The 23,982-nt window shown below is 37.2% G+C and overlaps 2 protein-coding genes across 2 annotated transcripts in view; one reads left to right on the forward strand and one right to left on the reverse strand.

Annotated features, from left to right (window-relative positions):
* The window catches only part of col14a1a (collagen, type XIV, alpha 1a), a 97,049-nt gene extending 86,769 nt beyond the window's left edge, over nucleotides 1-10,280 (forward strand). Inside the window, 6 exon segments of the mRNA XM_056762397.1 lie at nucleotides 1,975-2,010; nucleotides 2,515-2,581; nucleotides 3,280-3,468; nucleotides 4,798-4,875; nucleotides 5,578-5,733; nucleotides 8,324-10,280. Coding sequence (XP_056618375.1) covers nucleotides 1,975-2,010; nucleotides 2,515-2,581; nucleotides 3,280-3,468; nucleotides 4,798-4,875; nucleotides 5,578-5,733; nucleotides 8,324-8,574 — 777 coding nt within the window. The 3' untranslated portion in view covers nucleotides 8,575-10,280.
* Nucleotides 10,281-10,400: 120 nt separating this feature from the next.
* Nucleotides 10,401-23,977, reverse strand: mrpl13 (mitochondrial ribosomal protein L13). The gene is made up of 7 exons (XM_056762401.1): nucleotides 23,856-23,977; nucleotides 23,384-23,507; nucleotides 22,234-22,327; nucleotides 21,986-22,046; nucleotides 19,841-19,927; nucleotides 19,411-19,532; nucleotides 10,401-10,538 (listed from the first exon to the last, which is right to left on the reverse strand). The coding sequence occupies exons 1-7, from the start codon at nucleotides 23,880-23,882 to the stop codon at nucleotides 10,514-10,516; spliced, it is 540 nt and encodes a 179-aa protein (XP_056618379.1). The 5' UTR covers nucleotides 23,883-23,977; the 3' UTR covers nucleotides 10,401-10,513.
* Between the last annotated feature and the right edge of the window lie 5 nt (nucleotides 23,978-23,982).

Consider the following 23,982-nt stretch of genomic DNA (forward strand, 5'->3'; position numbering starts at 1 on the left):
TTTACACTGCGCACCTGATTGAAATGGTTCTTTGTCATTTTAAGCAAGCGGAGTGATTTGAAGTAACATCAGTCTCTATTAGTATCCTCCAGCCTGACACCTGTTTGAATTTCAGTGAAGACAGAGAGCTCTGTTATTTAGCTTTTTCATGACTTAAACTAGAACCACATGCCTCTGAACATCTGCAGGAAGTCATGTTTCAGTGTGGCCCCCCGACACTGATTGAAAACCTACACATCTTTATTTTTATAAGACCTGCATGTGAGATTGTCAGTCAGATGATAGGTTTATGATCAATGTGGGCGCCGTTTATAAGAGAGCAGGACTTTGTTAATTCTACTACAGTGGTATTCGCTACAGATTTGGATCTTTTACATAACATCTGTTTCCTTTTTATTTGATGTGTGAAATTACATACGGTGCCTTAAATACTCTGTGTGATCATATTCTCTCATATTTTGGCAACCGCATGTCCACGTTACATGCGTATCGATGCACCCCAGTTCCTACGATGACCGTTTCTTGGGGTTACATCTCATTTTTATCCAGATGTGTTATGATATCAGAATTGTTTAGCAGCCATAGCATTCTGGCCACGAATCCTTTTCTGTTTCCCAATGCATTAGCTCAGAGATGTGTCCGTTTTATGCATTTGGCTTGTGCATTGCCTCTCAGAATGACCCCTCTCGCAAAAAAGAAGAAGAACTGTTCCTCTTTCTGACCAGATCCTTCTTCCTTTCATTTGTGTTGTGTTCATCAAACGTATATGACTCACATGTTCCAATACACTTACTAAACTGGTAGTTTTGTCCCTGCAACTTTAAAGATCTTAGGTTCTGTCATCATTTACTCACCTCTTGACATTTTAAACCGGAATGACTTTCTTTCCTCTGTAAAACACAAAAGAAGATTTTCTGAAGAATGATGGTAAGCAAAAACCATTGGTCCCCATTGACTATTGGTGACCATGGACACAAAACAAATGCAAGTGAATGGTTTACCAACATTCTACAAAATATCTCATATTTTGAGTAAGTCATATGGTTATGAAATGACAAGACAAATAAATCATTTTCATTTTTAAGGTGAACTCTCACTTTCATGCATTCAGAAATTCAATGTTTGTCCACCTCACTTTCCTCCAGCTGTTTCCAAACCCACCATGAAAAGGATTGGTCACTCTTAAATGTTTATAGATTTTCATCTCAGAATCCTTTTTGCATTTATTGCCTTTAAGCATCTATTATGTAACCAATCCAACGCGTTCAATGACCATTTTTTAGGAGTTTACTGTGGGAACATAAATCTGCAGCTGTTCCTGTTATTATGCGGGATATCCATTTTTATGTGGATTATGATGGGTTTGCGCAATGAATGTTAAGCCAACATATATTTGCTGAATATCCGTCATTTACCCCATTACAGGTCTTTTTTTTATTTACACAAGTGGATGTCTTGCATTCAGAAATTCAATGTTTGTCCACCTCACTTTCCTCCAGCTGTTTCCAAACCCACCATGAAAAGGATTGGTCACTCTTAAATGTTTATAGATTTTCAACTCAGAATCATTTTTACATTTATTGGCTTTAAGCATCTGTTATGTAACCAATTCAATGCGTTCAATGACAAATTTTAAGGCATTTACTGTTGAAACATAAATCGGCAGCTGTTCCTGTTATTATACAGGATATCCATTTTTATGTGGACTATGATGGGTTTGCGCAATAAGCCAACATATATTTGCTGAATATCAGTCATTTACCCCATTTAAGGTCTTTTTTTTAATTACACAAGTGGATGTCTTTGGCTGTTATGTCATGTTATGAAACTCATCGGATTGGACATGACCCAAAATCAACCCAAAAGCAACACCGGAATGACTAGTCAGCGAATCTTCCAGGCAACCCACAGCAGTCAATTATAAAAATATGTAGCACATCCTTAACTGAAATCTTCATTGTTGTCTCTTCGCAGGGGCCTCCCGGCACTAAAGGCGAGAGAGGAGAGCGAGTAAGTCTGATCTGCCTCTAAACTAGCGTGAAGTTTAGATTGAGGTGACGGCGCGTGGCCTCCATTGGCACACGTTATAATGGTTTATCAGCATCTGGATTAAGCAGCCTACTGACAACACCTTTGATAAATATCTGCAGCGAAAGCATGGAATCACAGCCCCTTCACTTTGTCACTTTCTAGCTTTACACTTTGAGTTTTTTATGCAGTTAAAACATTAAAGCTGGACAGGTAGAGCTGTAGCTATCTGTCAAACCTCACCGTGAGACTCAGTCCAGAGCTATTATACAGTAATAAAATCTTTTATTCTTCGGTTTCGATCTCTTCACTACTGTGGTACAAAGCGCCACACAAAGGGTGCTAAATTGGGCGAGTTAACCACCCACGTAGTACAAGCTGTTAGCCTCTTTTTAAAAGCAGCCGAAGCGGATTTGTGTGTGCATTTGTGTTTTTATGTCCAAGCAGCGACTCGGCATTGTAATCGTGTTTTGTTTGTTTCTGAAGGGTGATATACAGTCTCAGGCGGTTGTGCGCGCCATAGCACGACAAGTTTGTGAGCAGCTAATTCAGAGTGAGTTTTTTTGTTTGTGTGTGCTAGCTTGAACTCGTAGATACAGACGTGGAAAAAATGAAGAGACCATTTCAAAATCAGTTTTTCTCATTTTAAAATGAACTATTATAGTTATGTGTTTAGCGAAGATGATTATTTTTCTTTCATTCTGTGAAGTACTAGCAATATTTGACCCAAATCTCACATAAAAAGATTGTTTCCATTTGCATTTATTTGCAGAAAATGAAAACCGGAGGAACATGTTAAAATAGATGCTCTGAGATTTTCCATACCTCAAATACTGCAAAGATTCTCTGTACTTTTTCAGACCTCAAATACCGCAAAGAAAACAAGTTCATGTTTACTTTTAAGCAAAACAACAACAATACTATAAAAAGTAAAAAACAACCTGGATTTTGATCACAGTTTTCATGCGTCTTGTCATGCTGTCAGTCTTTCACATTGCTGTTAGATGACTTTATGTCACTCCTGATGTTTGATTTTGTTGAAATTCAACAGACACTGGACTGAAATGGCCACAATACATCTAGAAATGCTGATTAAATACAAATTTGAAAATGGTCTCTTAATTTATTCTGTGGCTGGATATAAAACATCAAATATTGTAAAAGAAAGTTGTTAATTTAAAGCTGTTCTTTATTGTCTGACAGTCCTGCTGACCATGTTCTTTCACACCTAATTTGTTTTTCCTTTCTCAGGTCACTTGTCTCGTTACAACTCGATCCTGAATCAGATTCCCAGTCAGCCCGTTTCAGTGCGGACAATACAGGGTCCTCCAGGTGAGCCCGGCCGACCGGGATCTCAGGGGCAGCAGGGAGAGCAGGGTCCTACTGGGAGACCAGGTTTTCCCGGAGCCGGTGGGCAAAACGGCCGGCCAGGAGAGAGAGGTAAACCTTAACTGTATTAGAAATCACTTAGAACAGCTTTAGGTGCTGCTTACCGTGCTACAAACATACATTTGGAGGTTAGATTGTGGAAAATGATCCATTTTCTTAAATGCATTACATGAATAGACAAAACGAACAGCACAGTTAATAATATTTATTTAAATATATAATATTTATTTATGTTTAGTACAGTATCTAAATTTGATTTTACAATGCGAGTTGTGGCTTCACTATTTGCTGGCTTTGTTAGTAACCCAGTGATTGAATCCATACCACGTATTATAAACAATATGAAAACTGAATCTTTTATTGTTCATGTTTAATAGCCAAGATCAGCTACTTCAAAGACACCAGAAAACCGCTGCATATGAATGAGTCCAGTTTGTTAGGCTTGAATTTTTACCAATATCCTCAGAAGCAAGGACCACAAGGTTTCTTGGGACTGAATTTCGTGTAAGACAGTCTTGTCTCTCTGGATGTGTTTTGCTTTTGGCATCTTATCTTAATAATATCTTATATAACATCCACTGTATATAGCATTTGTGGGCTTTTTTTGGATATATATGACCCTGGATCACAAAAGTAGTCTTATGTACCACTGGAAGATTTTCAGTAAAAGACAAAAATACATTGTGTGGGTCAAAATTATCATAGAATCATTAGGATATTAAGTAAAGATCATGTTCCATGAAGATATTTTATTAATTTCCTACCATAAATATATAAGAACTTTATTTATGTGAGTGGATGTCAGGGCCCCTGATTAATAACTTCAAAGGCAATTTTCACAATATTTAGATTTTTTTTATACTCTCCCGATTCCTGAGTTTTAAAGGGTTGTATCTCAGACAGATATTGTCCCATTCTAATAACTCATACATCAATAGAAATCTTATTTATTCAGCTTTCAGATTATGTAAAATTGACCCATACGACTGCATTTTGTTGTCCAGAGTCACATGTTTGCATTTACATGATCCCCTTGCCAGGAGCAACAAGTTTTTATCATGAGTTAGAAGCCGAGCATCTATCACATAATCTTTGCAATGGTCATCGGATAATCTGTGACCCTCAAAAACATTTCCTGGTAGATTTTCTTTCTCACAGAGACTAGGAGCTGAAACAGGAATTCACACTACTCTGGATCACCAAATATCCACATGAGATCTGTCAGAATATGTATGTTCAGCACTGGCCAAGAGTTATATCACTTTCCTCATAGTCTCCCGGCAGAGGCCAACAGGTTAAACCGCACAAACAGTGAAGGCTGCAGCTATTTCAAAGTTTTAGGGTTTTCCTGTTCTAACAGATCTTTGTGTCTTTGTTCAGGTCTCCCAGGAGACAAGGGAGAGAAAGGCAGCCCGGGGGTGGGGACACAGGGTCCCCGTGGTCCCCCAGGACCTCCAGGTAACATCTTATACTCAAGCTTTTGACTTCCCCTGTGAACTCTGATCCTTATCAAGTGTGATTAAAGAAAGATATTCATTATTAGTGAAAGCATACGGTGTCATATATTGTGTTTTTTCTCGTCCCCTTCAAAGGGAGGGTCAAGATTGCTTTGTTGAATTGTTTAGTCAATAATAATGGCTTCTTTGTCCTCGAGCAAGCTGAGCAACAGTATTAAAAAATACATCTCCATCCAAATTGGGAAAAAAAAGAGCTCAGTACTTTCATATTGCACAGACTACGGGAATTTCCGTTATTAAATGTCTCGTGACAAAGAAAATACAAGCCTGCAAACTTTTAATAACCTCCGCACACGTCTCGGCCTGATTTTGGTTCCTTTGATTCCCGTCTAGAATATCAAGCAGATATTGAAACAATATTTGGGTCAGAGGGAAATGTTTTCCTATCGATTTTAACAGTACGGCTGTTGAGTAGACTTTGAAAAATGTCAGCGTCTGCTCGCTGTTAATTGCGGTTTGATCAATACTCTTTACAAATGAGATTCATGAACGCAGCGGAGCTCTAACAGCAAATGACATATGTGGAAGGATGTGGACGGGGCTAAAACTTCTGTCAGAAGAAGAAGAGATGGGTTTTATATGGAAAGCTGGTTTTGGTTGTGGACACGGGGTCTCGCTAAAATCCAAAATGTTATCCCATCAGGGCCTCCAGGAGAAGGTCGGACGGGCAGTCACGGTCCTCCAGGAAGACCTGGAATTCAGGCTAACCCTGGACGTCCAGGTACACCCGGCAACCCTGGTCCCGCTGGACCGCCCGGGTACTGCGACCAGAACTCCTGCCTCGGGTACAACGTTGGAGGTAATCCTGTATAGATCCCGAAGCTGTCAAGGTTTCTCAATTTCTTTCAAACTTGAACCTCGTGTCACCGTGGATAATGGAACTCTAAAAGTAGATTATCAGTGGCACCGATGTTAATTGCATACAGCAAACTGCTGAGAGAACCTTCTGCATCATCCATACCATTATTGGGTCTTTCAAAATATTTCACAAGTAGACCTTGTAGAACTACTATTAAAGGGCTGCTTTATAAACACACTTGTGGTCTGCCCTAAACATTTCCTGTAAAACGCCCTTCCCAAACAATTAGACTGTTTATACATTTCTCATGGAGTGTAAATGCTATCAAAGATTTACACGTGTATTCTCAGCAGAGCATTTTAATATGAGAAAGTCTCTTTGTCAGACTGGATGGAAATTGACATTGTTGTAAATAATTGATTTATCAAGTGCTACTAAGGCTTTCTAGAGAACGCCTCGGAGATTATTGCAGTTTTGCATCGTCAAAAACTAAGCCTAATGTTGCCTGGGGGTGTCTGCTAGATGAAGAGTAATCTCCTTCTCAATAGATTTATGAAATACTGCATCAACACTTTGTAAGATCTCTAAAGGTTATAGCTTTAAGCTTTTACGTCAGCATAAAATCTTGCGACACAGCTTTATATTATTTCGAATCATTCTTATTCAGAGCCAGATGATATTTCATTTCTAATGGCGTGATGTAAGTTTCATGCGTATTGACCAAGTTTTAATGCCATAATTGAGAATCCTTGATTTTGCTTCCGTCAACATAAAGACTAAGAGCAATACTGACAGGCCAGGTTTTGTTCATAGCATCATGTAGGTGATACTGACCAGTGTCTCTCTCCTCTTTTCCCCGGGCTTTCCTCTACTCCTCTCACACTGCATGAAGGTTTAGAGCAGTATGAGAATGACTACTGAGAAACATTCTCTGAGACCCTACTGCTCTTCCTCTCTCATCTCTCAGTTCTACATCCCACTCTCCTGCCATGGGCCCAAACCAAAGACTGTATCTAGGGGGATATCTTTTCTACAAACTCCTCCACTGTAAAATCCCTTCTTACCCTCAACATGGTCCCCAACCCTCAAAATATCACCACCATTACAAAGCTCTAGCATTTAACCCCGCTGAGCATCATGCTTTAGTTTGAATCTGCTTCACTCGACACACTCCGAGCAATTTATCAACATCTTCAACCTTTTCTGACATTACTGTTATCTTTTGTTTCCAAACCTGTTTCTTGATTGCTTTTGTGTAAGTGTCTTAAACAATACAGTTGTGCAGGAAGCTATCATTTTCTAATTCTCAATGATCTCAATGGCAGTTGCTTGGCTGGAGCAGGACCCCCTGAAATCTATCATCACTTTGGGATAATGCTGATTGGGCTAATTCTTCATTGGCCATTCTTTGCTGTTACGCTAAAGGCCATAGATAGGAAAGATATAAACCCATTTTAATTCAATTCCATTCAAATGTATTTTGCTTTCCTTTATTTTGCATTGCTGCACAGCATCTACATATTAAATACTTATTAATGCGCCCTTAAGAAAAATTCAGTCACTAGTTAAACATTTCATAATATAATGAAATATTAGCTTTTTATATTTTGCTGGCTTGAATTTAACTCCATCAGAATATGTTGTGACATTGAAAGTCATCAGTTTAAAGAAAATGAGACAGAATGTCTACTAGAAGGGGCTAACAATCCTGCTAACCAGAGCAAACCTTGACCCCTTAACTCTTTCCTCAACATTGATTGTAGTTTCCATCATTTATGACACAATGGTTTCTGCAATTTTTCTTTTTTTTTTGTCATATTTTCATAATTTAGGACCAGGAGTTTTTCCAGTTTTTCATATTTCCGCTGCTTTACAGACGGGGTGCTGCAATACATCTGAATGAACAGATCCCAAAAATGTTTCGATAATCATTTTAAATCCAATCTGGATTTAGCATTTTTGTTTAGAATGTACTCACATTCATTGTTAAGTATAGAGGCTCTTGTTCTCTGAAGTTATATATTGAATGTTCATATATTTACAAAAGAAAATATTCTAGCAAATTGAAAAAATGTTGGTGGGGAAAGAGTTAACTGGTCATGTAAACTAAGATAATCACATTACCAACTGTTAAACTATTAATCGCAACCAGAATTAATGTTTGTGTTTACATAATATATGTGTACCTTGCATATTCATTTTGTATTTATAAACACAAAAACATACACATGTGTGTATACGTATTCAGGAACTATTTACATGTATTTATTTATATTTATCAATAATTAACATTATATATAAACATTCATACATTTTTCTTAAGTATATGCACGTACGTGCATGTGTTTTAAAAGACAAAATTATAATGCAAAGTAGGCAGACATTTTATTCTGGATGCGTTCAATCGGGATTAATAGTTTGACATCCTTAATCCCAATTTACATTCCCATGATCCAGCTGCTCATTTCCTCCTCTTTCTGTATTTCTCTTTTCGCTGCTTCCTTGCCTTGCTAACGTCTGCTCTCTTGGTGGTGGTGACCGAAAAGACGGCGACCGCGACAATCGATCTAATTCCCCCATGTTCCCATAGTACAACAGTTACCCTCCAGCCCCTACCAAAACAACGGCCCCGCCACGAACTACAACGACGAGGAGGAGGAGGACCCTTATGATGGCTACCCTCGCGGATACCCTCCTCAATACTACCAACCCAGCTACCCTGGCCCCGCCCATCCCGTTGACACCGTGGGGATGAGGTCACCTGGCACACGTCGCTTCTCCCGCAGCACGACCGAAGAGGAGGGCGCAGATGAGACGGCAGTCCGGGCGAAGGCAGAATAGCTCAAGAAAACCCATCCTCCACAAACAAATACTTTTCATAGAATTATCCTGCAGCATAAGACTAAGGGAACTCCGAAAAGTGCCTGCTATATGCATCCTTATTAGGCAAGGGGAGAAGATTAGAAAACGAAACCGTGCCGAAATTCATACAGCGACTTTTCTGTCTTTCGCGAGGTTGCATGTGGCCAACGTGACAAGAAGCAAGTACCTGAAGGTTTTTCAGTTATGTGTAGTCCATAAATTTTGTAAATGGGGAGTCTTCTGTACAGTTTGAGTAATTGTTTTTGTTTTTAAACGGTCAGTTCACCCGAAAATAAAAACTCATGTAATGAAAGCGAAAAAAGGAGAAATTTAAAAAAAAGTTCAGTGTGACATGCAATATATTCAAAGTCTTCTTCAAGCCATACGACTTCTTTAAAGGAGCCAAAATAAATTTAACGTTATTCACTAAAAGTCTTGACATTCTAGCTTTCCTCTCCAGCAGTCACAAGAGCTCATGAATAAAGTAGGATATTTTTCTGATACAGAAAGAAGCTGATAGGGTTTTAAAATAAAACAAAGCGGTAAATGATGACATTTGACTTTTTTTATTTTGGGTGAACTGTTCCTTCAAGTGCAAATCAGTGAACTACAAAACTCTACAAATGTTTACAGGATGTTGCAGTTATCTGGAAGCGGCTGCTTATGTTATTTAGTGAAGAAAATACCTCCGTTGATGCTTTTGATGTTCTTGTCACTAGCAACTATTTATGAAGCTGAATTCTTAATCCCATTAACCAAATGTAATGTTTTCATTTTTCACTGGTACTTTAAGGGATCACTACGTGTAATGTCACATCTGTCTGCATAGTAAATCTATATCACACACATTAATGTGAACTTCCTGTGCATATGGTCTTATAAGTCATGCAACCTTTTGGACAATGCAGTAAAAGCTCTCCAACCGTTTTTTTTAAAAGAGCAGCTCTGCGTGGAGTCCGTGTCCTGTGGGCCTGTTCACTGTGAATGACATCTGAATAGTTAGGCCTGTGGTCTACTGTCCTTTCACAATGAATTTAACTGCACGTGGAACGGGTACCAGTGAAAACTCATCGCCAGACCTTTGAAGCTACAAAGTAATTTATTTTTACTTTATTATTTGTTTTTGTAACCAATAAAACTGTACTGCGACTATGACTCAAGATGATGTCTCGTCTGGACTGTTTTGCTCTGCATGCTAATTGGCTAATAAAAGAATGATGTATATTTAAATGGGACCATTATTGGGTAAGATGAACTTAGATAATAGAATATCCACTATAATTATTCTTCGTAAATACATTTTTGAAAAAATAACTTTTATTCAGAACTCAAAAAGGCCAAAGTGGTATTAGAACGGGCTTATAGAGCCATATGCAGTTAATTACGAGTGAAGCTGAAGTTGAATTCGAGCCGTATCGGACCTCACAACGCCTAAAGTCATCTATGGGACAAGCAAAGAATCTAAACTCTGCGGAGTCATTACTGTATGAATAGAGCTGCTGTTTAACTGCCTCTGTATGGTTTTGAATTACATCAAGACACATTATCAGCATTTCACATCTCTATTAGGAAGATCATGTGATGGTATCTCACATAAACTTGACCAAAAATTGACAGTCATCACCCTGAGAACAGTATACATTTTTCATAATCCCAACAAGTGATTTGCACCCGAGTAATGTAAAGACTGTATTATAATGCTCAACACAAAGGCAAAATCAGTTTGAATTGTAATGAAAGAAGCCTATCCGCCTTTTTAAAGTTGACATAAATATGAATCTTTTTCACAGTTGACAAATGCACTGTTTATTTTTACACATTGAGATAATTTATTTTACACAGACATTAATACAAAAGAAACATTTCCAACAGTTGAACAGACTGAGACGCAAGATTCCCCAAAACCGCACGATGACGCTCATTTCATCCTGAAGTCTTCTGGCCTGTGAAGACACAAAGGACAAAAATGTGAATCGCAATCCTAACTGATTTCAAAAGATTAACATTAAGAGTTCATAAGTGGCCATATTTGTTGTGGTTAGCATGACAAATAAGATAAAACAGGAACTTGGGTTACCATGTGATTTTAAGTGTAATTGTATTTCAATAAAAAATCTCAAGTAATTCTAGCAATACAAAATGAGTCTGTGTGGGATGTGTTACTAACCCGAAGGAAACAGATTTAATCACTGCATTTAGTGTTTCATCTCTACCGGTTCTTACTTTTCATTTTAATGTTATATAAACACATTATCCCCAAAGATTACGTTGTGCTTATTGCGCACATAAAAGTTCAAAATACTGTATTCACTTGATGACTGTAATTTACAAATGTCAACAGAGACTGTACTGAATGCTGAATTTGACACGGTGAACTAGGCCCTGTTTCATTCACTTGAGTAACTTTATTAACTATGGTATAACTTCAATTATTATATTAACATTTAAGAACCCTAAAGGAAAAAGGGGGGTTTATAATGGGGGATATAAAACACATCAAACGGACCACAGAACACATTCAATATTTTTATTAAATACCTCGCCTATGGTTTTAAGATTTAAAGCCCGATGTGACATGTCATCTGAATATTTTCTTACCTTGTTTTGTCAGTTTGTTAAACAAATGTGACCCTGGACAACGAAACCAGTCTTGAGTAGCACTGGAACATTTTTATTAATCGCCCAAAATACATTGTAAAGGAAAAATTACAGATTTTAATTTTTTGCCAAAAATCATTAGGATATTAAGTAAAGTATACCGTAAATGTATAAAAACTTTCGTTTTGTGATTGGATAGCCAGCTACAGTGCCTCCGATAAACAACTTCATAGGCGATTTTCTCAATATTTTTCTTTGTTTGCACCCTCAGATTCCAGCTTTGTAAACTGTAGTTGTTTCGCCAGATAGTGTCCTATCCTAATAATATATTAATAGAAAGCTTATTTGTTCAGCTTTCAGATAATGTAATAATCTCAATTTCGAAAAATGTACCCTTAAGATTGGTTCTGTTGTCAAGGGTCACAAATGTCATCATGTTAAACAGGTTTTATTTATTACATAGACATGTTAAAAACATGTGCCAGCCACGCAGCCCACAATTTTGCCAAATGTTGTTACTTACAGAAACACAGAACTCAACTCACATAATGTCACATGGCCTAACCCTGGTGTTCAATAAGGTAAAACTCTTAAAAAGACTTTTCCACATCATCACCAGAGTTTGACACCTGTCACTGTGGGTTCTTGTGTGGGTTCCAGTCCTATCAAAAACTGAATACTTTAAATACAATTTTAGGTACAAGAACAATTCCATCTCAAGGTTAAAATGTATTGCTCTGCTGCTGTCAAGTCACAGGAAGACAAAGGAGGGAAGGAGGGGTCATGAGCCCAGGAGCCTGCAGAATAATGACTATGACCCACATAAGGGGTCTCACTAACAGACACATATATCACAATGACAACGGTGTCACCTTGTAATCATCTCAAAAACTGACTCTGGACATGTGTAGAAGCCATGTTCACCGTCTCAATTGCATCACAAACATGAACTTCTTTAAATGTATATTTTATAAGTCACAGTTATCTTATAATTAAAAGCACCATGCTGCCTGCCAGCGAGTTTTACACAATTCTTCATACAGTTAGCCTGATAACCTGCCACTTTCATGTCTTTAGTGCTTACAGGAAGTTAAGATGAAAACGGTTAATTTCTTAAATGCACCCAGTTCAGACGAACACAAAGAGTGCATGCGGATCTATCAAGTCCTACAAGTGCAGCAAATGTGTTCAAGTGATTGAAATTCAACCTACAAAAATGAGATTATCTTTTGTCTGAGTGTGATCAAACATTTCAGGCATTTCGAGAGGGATTGCTCTTTCTTGGCAGATATTTAAATAATAAATGGCAAACATTCTTCTGAGGAAAATCAAGATCTCGGGATTACTAGTCTCCCATCGGTGTTAAGGCACCAGTGCATATACGATGAAGTTGTTGCGCTGTGGTGGAATGACAAACAATTCAACAAATCTCCACATTGCGATTCAAAGAAGAGAGTTCCTTTTTATGATTTTTTCAAGCCAAGTATCCCTTGACCAGACAACAACATTTTAGTTTAAAATACAGTGAAATGAGAGTCAAACAGTTATTATATCTACATGTATTCATTTATTTTTTATGCATCTTTGTGTAGTCGTAATTTCATATAAAAATACTATGTCATAATTTATTGATTTTCATTATTTATTCCTAAATGTCCATTTCTCTCACATACCCCCATTTGAGAACCACTGATTTAGATAATACAGGTGCAGTATGTTTGCAGTTATTTTTACCCAATATTTATGCTAAAGCATCATTTAAACAGGTCAGGTACTCAATTTACTTTAGTGAGCTTATTGACACAAACACTTGAGCAGGTCTGAGATCAGCTGGGATCAATAATCAATTAGAAACTCAATTCAATGCGTTCAAGTACTTATGTTAACGTGTTAATGCACTGCAGCTGCATAAATAAAATTCAAGTCGTTTTTGATGTAAACTAGCTGTTATTATACCTCTTCATTTAGACGTTAAATCATTTCTGAGAGTACAACAGTAATGGAAATGGTCATTATATTCAGAACAAGTCTCACTGTTGACTGAACTCTAGACTAAAGAGGCACGCTGAGAGCAAAGTTTTCCATTAAAGCTGCTCCATTTCAAGGGAATGAGTTTTAGGTTCGGTGTAAAAGAAGTGCTGAATCAGAACCGCTTTTCTGTTTTCAAAGACCGATATGCGGTTCAATACATACAAGAAAAGACCAATTCAGAGTATGCAATAAATTATGAACAACCCATTGATCTCTACATTTTAACTCCCCTACATTGTGTCTGCATACGGCATTCTCAAACATAATAATCTCTAATGAAGACAAGAAATAACAAATAGCCTATGTCTACAGTGTCTATAGCTTAAAATGTCTACACAAAGACTGATGATCTTGGTCAGGCTGAATTTAGTCGTTTAATCAGAATGTTTGAGAAATATAAATACCACAAAAATCAGTAAACCTATTAAAAACTGTTTGCATCATGAACTGTCCTTCTGAAACCTCAGATGTCCAAATTTGCTGTTTTTCAGGAAATGGAAAACACCATTAAGCTTTTTAAACGATTAAATACTGTGTTGTCAAAGTTGACAAGCATTTTTAATTTGCCTACCTTTTTTGTTAGATATTCGCAAAACCCAGTGACAAACAAAGCGTGACAAAATATGGATATACAAGATTTCAAAGGGACATCAGCAAATTTTGCAGTAGTTTTCATATAGATTTACATTCATAAGAAACACTGGACATAAATGGGGGTCTAAACCTTAAAGGTCTTTAAGGTCTTTTTGACCAGCAAATGACGTTCTAAAAAAAATATATTTGGTGAAATGCTGTGATACTTTGGAAAGTGGTCAACACTTTAGATATCTTGACAAACAACACAGATTTTCCAAAAGATGGGCAAAAATCTTAACTCAAAACCATGTCAAATATCCTTGTTATCCCCATGAGTGAAAGTTAGAAATGTGGGTCTTATATAAAGTGAATTTTGGATAAAAAGCAATTTTTGTATAAAAAATCTATTTAAAAATAATTTTTATTTATTTATATACATGTGATTATTTTGTATTTAATATTAATATTAACAAATGTATATTCAAAAAAATGTTACAAATGATATTTTGTTGATCTCTATAAAGAAATTACAGTCATGAATTAGTCATCCTCAAGTGTTCCAAACCTGTATAAAAATTTCTTTGTTCTTTTGAATACAAAGAAAGATTATTGGAAGAATGTTAGCAACTGATGGGCACCATTGACTACCATAGTAGAATAAATGATATCTAATGATACATTTGTGTTTGTTATGTTAAACACAAAAGATATTTAAGAATTTAGTAAAACAAACAGTTCTGGTTTAAAGAACTGTAACTTTTGCAGACCACAGAAACTGGGTTGCTAACATTTTTCCAAAGTTTCCATTTTTTTGCGTTTACTAGAACAAAGAATTTATACAGGTTTATACAACTTGAAGGAGAGTAATTCATGAAAGAATTTTCATTTTTGGGTGGAGTTTCCCTTTAATGCTGCTCAAACACGCTGCAACATAATAAATGTTATAAAGTTGGCTAATGTGTTTAGTATGTTTGGAAAACATGCCACCAGTGTCCTAACTAACATCAACAAATAAGACACTAAGAGTATAAAAAACACTGCTGGAATGAACAGTTTCATTTCGGGTGAACTAGCCTTCAGACTGAACACTGTAATTCTGAACTATCATTAAAGTCTGATCTCAAACCTGCAAGTACATCCACACATGACTGTGTTGAGTGTGATAAACCTGATAATTCACCTATATTCTTAAGCTCTATATAGAGTGAGAGAGTGTGAGAGAGAGAGAGAGAGAGAGAGAGAGGTAAGTTCTCACAATCATTCAGCACACATGGGCAGAGGTGTGGTTCGGTACATTACTTTAAGTCCGATAAGCAATTCCTCCCAAAAATCTGTGCCATCACTGGAGGCGCATCCAATTTCTGCCCAGTTAATACACTATAAATCCCGGAGCAAGATTGTTTTACAACAATCAGTTTTATTTTTATATTTAAAACAGCTGCGGTTCATTGTGCTCTTCAGACTATTAAGGAAAAAAAGATTTGTTTCCCCACCAACTTTTATCAGCTACTCCAATGCTCCCAGACAAACATCACGGTGCTTATTTACAGAATATCTGCCCGTCTCATTATCTCATTATTGTCTCCATCCCACTGATATGTTTTAATTACACGCTCCATGTGGCTCCTCGGGAGGGACCGGCTCTCACAAAATAATACAATAGAGATGACAAACCAAACCACAGGCGTAAAGAGCCTCTCATGGCTGCTCCAGTGTTTTAATGAGAGGCTTATGATCTCAGATATGTTAGAAGTGAAACCATATTGTGACCCCATGCTTTCAAGCACAGAAAGAATGACAGTGCATTTGGGTACACCAACATTTTGTTCAGACAAAAAAAGCCTGGTAGCAAGTTACAATAAGGTTGTTTTTATTAACTAACACGCCCTAACATGAATATGCTAGTTTACTTACTCTTTAAAATAACTTAAATGTTAACTCACATTAGGCTTACAAGGACATTAGTCAAAAAGTTCTATAGTAGTTGAATTTAGGTAGCAGTTGGAAATGTTAAAATGTATGTTCAGGGGCTTGATTTTTAGCTGTGCAAGCACACAGTATGTGACAAATTAAAATGCTTAAAAATTTATAGCATATTTGCATCCTCATGATGCCTAGAAGTGATATAGATGCATTAAAGAATTGATTAATTTCCTCGGTTTGTGCGAACTGCATGCAATTGCTTATATGAAATAGTGCACAAGGTGAGAGCGAAGATATTTCATAAATCACATATAACAGACAAAGCCTTTGCTCCCGGAACCTTCCACCTATCCTGATAAAAGACCAAATATCAATTTTGTCCTTTGTTTTACATAACAACTATGCTTTTATTATTTAAATGCAGTTGTCGTTCTGGACCGCAACAACTCCTATCAAGATCAATAAGAAAACGCAATGTGGGAAAAATTATGTTAAAACAAAGCCTGACACTTTTTGAATGATGCAACTAAAAGTTGCCTGGAAAGCTACAACCTGACGTAAAGGGCAAATATGTAATACTGTTTTCCTGACACAGCCTATGCATCACTCTTAAAGGTCCCTGTTTACAGGGAATTCTCAAATTGAAAAAAAAATCAAACCTGAAGGCCAACACTGACAAACCCTGGTTAATATAAAACGATACCCTGAGGAACCGTGACTACAATTATGTAAGTGTGCATTGACAAATTGCATTTACATCTGGAGCTTGAACGTAACCAAATGACATCTTCATTATTTAGAATAATACATACTTCAATTTGATTTGAATGGTGATTCAAAGAGCCTGGAGGCATGCGGGAAACTACTTGAAATTACATGGTATTAGAAATATTGAACACAAGACTGCATATGGGAGTTAAAGTTGCCCACATGTACCTGACGGGATTTTCGGTTGGCAACTGATCAAACCCAAACTCGAGAGCTGCTTTAATGGTTGTAGGTCCGCATGCCAAAGATCACACTGTAAACCACAGGAAAAGGCACAGCTGCTACTAAACTTTAAAAAGAAAATGCCCGTAAACCAACTAATTGTTATTTACCGGGAAGTAAGAGATGTTTAAGCAAAGCTGTGATTTCATGATATCCTAACCCTTAGATATTGCTTGGACCCCTCAAAAATTGTTTTTGGAAATATAAATCAAACATCATCTCAATTATCTGGATGATTTGTGGTATCATTTGTGTTGACAGCACAAGCGGCGTTGAGAAAGACATTTCATACATTAGAGCTTTAGAATGGTTCCCTTACCCTCAATATGAGAAATAATAACAGTACAACCATTATGAAGGTTGTGTATAATATTGATACTTACCTTTTGCAAACACTATTAACTACTTTTCCAAGAAACGCTACAACCAGCTGAACTAAAATAGTGTGCAGTCTCCATACTAACAGATGGTTCATGAAATACTATATCGCTTCTGAAATAGTGAACCGTCATATGTCTTTCAGCTTTCAGGGACTTAAAACATTATCAATATCAGACGAAGAGTAAATCTCTGCGAGACTGTTCAAAGCCCCCGCAGCAGTTCCTGATCTCTCCACACCTTCAGGGTTTGGTTTTTGATAGTTGTCATCTGTCTTTTCGGTCTTTAACGCTTCCCACAGTGAGGCGGCGGTTTCTAATATGCGTCAATATCTTCTACAGCAGTTATAAAGCAGATTTAATTTCTGCATTTCAAGCGATAGGATTCATCCGGCCATGCTTGTATGTTAATGATAATAATGAAATCATCAGTCAACTGTGCCACGCTCATAAAAGTTTAATAGAGGCCACGGGAAGAGCTCGTCCTTATCGGTCATATGCAGTGAATGGGAAAACAAATCCAAAACTCTGCATTAAAAAGCCTGAGAGTTGTTTTCTGGCGTGATTTTTTTCTAGAACTAGAGGTCTACCCATACGTTTGGGATGAGCAGTGCAAATAACATTTTGAGATCGGGAAAGTTATAGGTGAGGGACAATCTGTGGAGATGTAAAGGGTTTATGACGTGTTTAACACCAGTGAAGCAGCTGTGTGAACATTCTAGTTATTTTTATATTTCTTTTGAGGATCTTATGCGCTGCCAAACAAGGCTTAAATGTAATCTGATTACCTTTGGAGTCCTTCAATGTCACTTATATACACATAGTCAATTAAGAAGAAAAAAAACAACTAATATTTATTAAGGATTTGGTTTGTAACCTTTCATAAAGAATTATTTTTGTAGCTGGAGGGCATAGTTTGCACTATACAACCAGGTTGTACATTTTCTTCTTTGAAAACATAGCTGCGAAATTTTATTAAATTGTTTTTTGAGTTTTTCCTTTGGGCAGCATCGTCTCAACTAGCTGCGTTTCAATCTGCGTATGTCGACGTGTTATGTGCACATGCGCCGAGTCATCATAGATAACAGAACCTAAGCAGCGCTCAAAAAACAAGTGTTACGCCAAAATACTGATTTATTTAGTTTAAATGAAACCATTGTAAACCTAAAAGTATTTACGTTTTTTACTAAATGATTTATGTAGGCCTAACTGTAACGCATTACATTTACTAGACTAGTGTATCGGCATCATTAAAATAAAGCCTTTACAATGCATTCCGTTACTGCCCAACCCTGAATTTGACATACATGATTGACTTCTATAACAACTTTTTTATTTTATTTTGCTAATTGAAAATTCTGCATTAAGTTGACAAATTTAAAAAGGCATTATAAATGTCTGAAAAGAAAACATTTTAAAAGAGAACCTGCACTTAACAATAGTTCCCAGACGATGAAAGTAATTATTTGTAATGATTTTATAGACAAGTCAAAAGTAGCTTATTTCTGATTTACTTTTAATGAGGGCATCTGAGCTGAAACCTAAAAAACGAAATCGAAATTAGGCTCCCCATTGTGACCTCACAAGTGGTGTGTGATTGGTTGGCCTGCGAGTCATTGACTCATCACTCATAAATCTGATTGGACGTCTGCAGTGTGTAGAGCAGCAGAGCGCCCATCCAGAAAAGTGCAGCTTCACAGATGAATGATAAAATATCTCTTTCTCCCCTCAAGTGAACACCTCAGCTATACTCTAAATCTAATACAACACTCATTAATAGACTTCAGAATCCAGAGGAGTGATAACAGGAAAGAAATGGAGAGAATTCAGAAGTTTTACAGAATTAATATTGCATATAGGAATTTATAGTCCATTTAATGTTTGACCCGTGGTTCTCTCTGCTTTATCTGAAATGTGTGCTTTCACTCTGCGTGTGTGCGAGGATGTTTGCGTGTGTGCGTCTATGTCGATGTGTGTAAGCATGTATGCATATTGTGTTTATGGAGCATTTGTATGTCTGTCTTTTGTGTTTTCACCTTTTTCTTGTTTTTACAGGTGTATGACTTTAGTTGTTTTACTTGTAGTCAATGTGTCTCATGTACAGCTGCTTTGTAACAATAAAAATTGTAAAAAGTGCTATATAAATAAAGTTGAGTTGAGAATTATTCACCCAAAGAGAAAAACTGTGTCATTATTGACCTTATACGAAATCATCTGAAAGAAAGCCGCACATCAAATCGTTCAATCTGATAAACCAATTGAAAAGAACCATTTCTGTAATAAACTGATTCATAAGTAAAAAAAGACCAATGACACTTACGGGTTCCACAGCAAGGGGAACGCATCTCTCTCCTCCTGCGTGTACTCGCTGAGCTTGCGAGGAATCTTTCTGGGTTGCGGAAGTTCCTCTGTCAGGTTCTTCAAAATATCCTCAGGAATCACCTGACACAGGACAAACAGCATACATCAGAGACAACCCTTTCTAACAGATTACCCTCAAACCATTTTTGATACGCTGAGGTCATTCAGCAGCAGAATATTACTACCATGTTATATTTTAAGCAGTTATAGAAGACATATGAAATTGTATTATTTATAGACAGAATTGAATACATCCCATCCTCCAAGAGCTAAAGAGGAAACAGGGAAAACATTCATCAAACCCGCTGACAAGCATTTGCTTTCCAAACATGTCATGTTTTGGATAAAACATGGATGAGCATAAATCAGAGCATCGACTGTGAGCTTACATCATCTGGGAAGAGGTGAAGCCGTTGCATCATGGTCCTTCTGGTGAGGTTTCTGGGGAGCATGCCGTAAACTGCCAGTTTAATGATCTGTGACCCCAAAAAAGTTAAGTATTAAATAACACAGAGATTTGGCCACTATTTGTGTCAATACATCTCATAAAATGTATGAGAAAGAGAGATTTCTGCTAAGAAACCCTGCCACAAATATCACCAATACACATTCTGCTTGTGTACTTTTATAGTTTACACAAGAATAAAACCGAGCATGATGTGTCCGCTTTGTCATTTGAATACGATTAAAAAGTAAAGAGTGAATCGTGCCCCTGTCAAATTTGATATTCAAATGCACAGAGCAAATAACCTCACTTTTCTCCAAAACGCCATTTGTACGAGGTAAACATTAAAAGAATGAATATCAGTCCCTTTGTATATACCACCACGGCAACTGAATACATGAGCAGCGAGGCATTTTAAAGCACAAAGTCTCCTCGCCTACAACATGCCAAACCAACAGCATCACTCTTTCATCAGAACGCTCTCCGGCATTAATCAGGATTATTTTGGGGAGGGGAATACTTGATAGATGAAAGCTGTCTGCAGGCACGATCAGTCCTCACAACTGCCACCTTCCTCCGATCATTATCCACAATTATCGCTGATACAGTCCCCCCTGCACTGGAATAACTCAGCCGGAGTCAAACATTCATCTTATTAATGACCGGGAATGAGACACAAGACCGGAGAGGGGAGGCAGGCTGAATCTGATTTTTTTCTGGGCCACGGTACGGCATTTACGTGGTTGTCTACTTCTCCACTCGTTATGTCCCGGCCCTGCCCTCAGGAACAGACCGATGCAGGAGCAGACCGATTCAGGGTCAAGTGTTTGCGTGCCTGGACTTTGGATGGATTCTAAATAATAAGCCGCTGCTCGAATGTCACTGTGCAAAGTAACAGTCAAGGTTGTTGGGTGGAGGAGGGGTTAAAGGGACAGTTCAGCCAAAAATTAAACCCAGTGACCATTTTCTCACCCTCAAGTTCTAAAACTGCATAAAGTTCTTTGTTCTGTTAAACACAAAATATGATATTTTGAATAATATGGGAAACTAAACAGTTCTGGGGCACAGTAGTTTTTTCCCCACTATGGAAGTCAATAGTGCCCCGGAATTTAGAGGTGAGTAAATATTGACCGAATTTTTTTAGGAAACTAGTTAGACATGTGACATGCTCTGCTTCACTACATTTCAACAAGAATTTGTGTCCAATTTTATTATGACACCAAAAAAATGTTTCCAATTATATAAACACAAATAATCTGTGGAATACACATCTACATTTACGACATATATTTATATTTTGTATTAAATATATATTAGATACATAGACCCCTCAGAAACGTAAACAACGCTGTTCAATTTTATTGCTGTGTGAAAGAAAACATGAAGACGCCAGACTCAAATGTTTGTCACCTACATGATCGCAATGGCTTACATGTAGACAGAGCACTTAAAGCCATTTCTGTTGTTTGATCACCAGATGGTATTTTGTTATTCTCGAACACATGAGCGTGAGATTCACAGTGCACCGTAGTTGACAGTTTTTTTAATCCAGGCGTTTAAACAGCTGGTTTCACTTTGCAGAGGTGTATATTGGATGGGGACAGCACAGGACCAACAGACAGGAAAGACTTTTATTTTATTAATGTAGAGGTATTTTCGTTTTGAGAATCTTATAAAAACTAATTCAAAGTTGTGTGAAGGATGTGCTGTGAAAATGTAGCAGAGATAAGCAGGAACATTAGAGAGAGCGAAGCGTTATAAAAACAGGCTGAAATACAGATTCTGCCTTAATTATGCAAATCACGTGTGTCTTGCTGATTGTGAAAGAGTATTTTGCTTTGCAATTGGCATTATCTCAAATTACTCAAAAACATTTGAGCATAATTTACATAAATTAATATATTCAAGTATACTGACACATCCAAAGTGCAGTGCAATTCTATTATTAAATAATTAAATATCAACTGATTTGTGACGCTGACAGGCTTGTGAGTGATGTGTGGATTGTAGAAATTGCAACGAAATCCAATTCGTTACAGAGAAATATGAATTTCCGGTTCAAAAAACAAATTCAGAGATGAATACTTACAGCTGTAGAGTCTTTTCTGTGCATTTGGGCTGCAGTGAGTTGTTTAAAACCTCCCGGATAACTGAGATGAAAAGGCAAGATATTAGCAGCACATTCTTTCAATTACATGCATCACGCATATCGTAAGTCAAGTGGTTCCTATTTGAAATTTCCTCTCCCTGTCAAGCAGAGCGCAGGCCATAATAAATGACTAGAGCTTTTCTCTATCGTCTCATAAGCTTGAGTGTGAAAGCAAAAATCGAGTTTACCCGGTGTGAGACGAATACACTTTCTGTTCCCATTTGTTTCCAGAGAAGGCGATGTGTCTAGTGTTCATGACCACCACATGATCTCCAATATCACCTGGGAAACGGACACAAGGTCATAATTAAACCTACACGCTCAACTTCTCTCTCACTGTTCCCCGCAGAGGAACATATAGTTCCTTGTGATTATTCCAAATGAATCACACGACATACACCTCATGACTCAAGACCCAAAATCATTGATGAAGTGCTGATGGCAGTTTTATTATTTCAATACTATGAACACACGTAGAAAAATGAGATGGATAAACCAAATATAACTTACTTTTTTTTTATTTAGTACATCGACACACACACATTTGTTACTGGTATGAAGTCCTATATTTAAGCCATTAAACACATCTCATCCTTCATCCCGCCTGGCAGAACTGCACAAGCCTGGAATTTTCATCTCTCGGCCTGCTTTGCTTATTCATTTATCAGAGTGAGCATTTCATTAAAAACTCTCAGCATGTCTCAGGAAGTCAGCATCATCTGCTGGGTCTGAGGTGATGTTCTTTTCTCTAAAAGCATGCAGTTCCAGACGGATGTATTAAAGACACAGCCTGTCCAAGCCAGGAGTAATGGCATCTCACGTCTTACCAGAATTCAATACCATAAAATTGGCTTTACGCATTCAAATCAAGGAATAGGATATATTTCCTGCCAATAAGTTGTGGTATGAAAGAATACATCGTGATTCACATCATTTTTATCACAATGAAAATGCTGATTAAAGATACAGCCGCTCATTTATTTTTTGCTATTCACATTATGGTGATCACAGCTAGTCTGTACAAATTACATTATGCAGCATAGAAGCCATTTTAGCATTCATTATAAGCTCGAAAAAAAGTTACAGACTCATAAAGCAGATCAGTTACATTACACAATAACAGTATGGTTTAAAGGTATACATGATGTGGACAAACAAAATAAAAATGGATCACAACTTTAAGGTTTGTCTTAACAGAGTATTTAAACTGTGATCTACTTCCATCTTGTGGCCATTAGGCAACTACACATTTTACACGATCCCAAATGAATGTTGTTCTGTTCTGCCTGAGGTTAGGGGAAAGGAGAGTCGCATGTGTGAATGACTTTGTTTACTCACTCAGTGGATGGTAAATGGGTTTATGTTTTCCTTGAAGTCTCACTGCACACATAGTGGAAATCTTCCCTGGAGGTTGTAGCCTTGCGTCTATAAGTAACCACGATCTTGCGAAAGTCGCCCATTGCTTATTAAAAGAAGAAAATATTGCAAGTTAACAGACGTTTGTGATGACATTTGCATTGGGTGTAACGTACTGTAAAAGTCGATTCACCTTTCACAACTGATGCATGACAACATACTTTTGTAAAAGGCTGTTGAACATTACAATAACTAGGTATATTAATCTAATAAAATACTCTAGACCCAAATATACGAGTTCAGGTCTTTTTTCTGAAGTTGATCCTAAGCTTTTAGTACAAGCTTTAACAGTAAGATGATGTTAAACATCGCTCGACCACATAATGTTTTAATAAATGACACAGAACCAGTATGATCATGCCATGATATAGAAACAATAATACATTAACGTTACCTGAGCAGATCTTGAAAAACTAGACATTTTACATGAACATTTGGAAGGTTTGACCTCAATGTGGCTCTTTCGGTACAGCAGCAAATTTCTTCCCCAAACAACAGCTGAAAAGAAAACAGTTCCGGTA

The sequence above is a fragment of the Triplophysa dalaica genome, chromosome 12 (genome assembly GCF_015846415.1).
Source record: "Triplophysa dalaica isolate WHDGS20190420 chromosome 12, ASM1584641v1, whole genome shotgun sequence".
Taxonomy (NCBI): Eukaryota; Metazoa; Chordata; class Actinopteri; order Cypriniformes; family Nemacheilidae; genus Triplophysa; species Triplophysa dalaica.

What these genes read in the sequence shown, in the direction of transcription:
- mrpl13 (XM_056762401.1), bottom strand. Translation starts at nt 23,882, where the DNA reads ATGTCTAGTTTTTCAAGATCTGCTCAG. An exon ending in ACCCATTTACCATCCACTGA is followed by an intron (nt 22,328 to 23,383) that starts GTGAGTAAACAA and finishes TCCGTTTCCCAG; the next exon opens with GTGATATTGGAGATCATGTG. An exon ending in TTCACCTCTTCCCAGATGAT is followed by an intron (nt 19,533 to 19,840) that starts GTAAGCTCACAG and finishes GTCCTGTGTCAG; the next exon opens with GTGATTCCTGAGGATATTTT.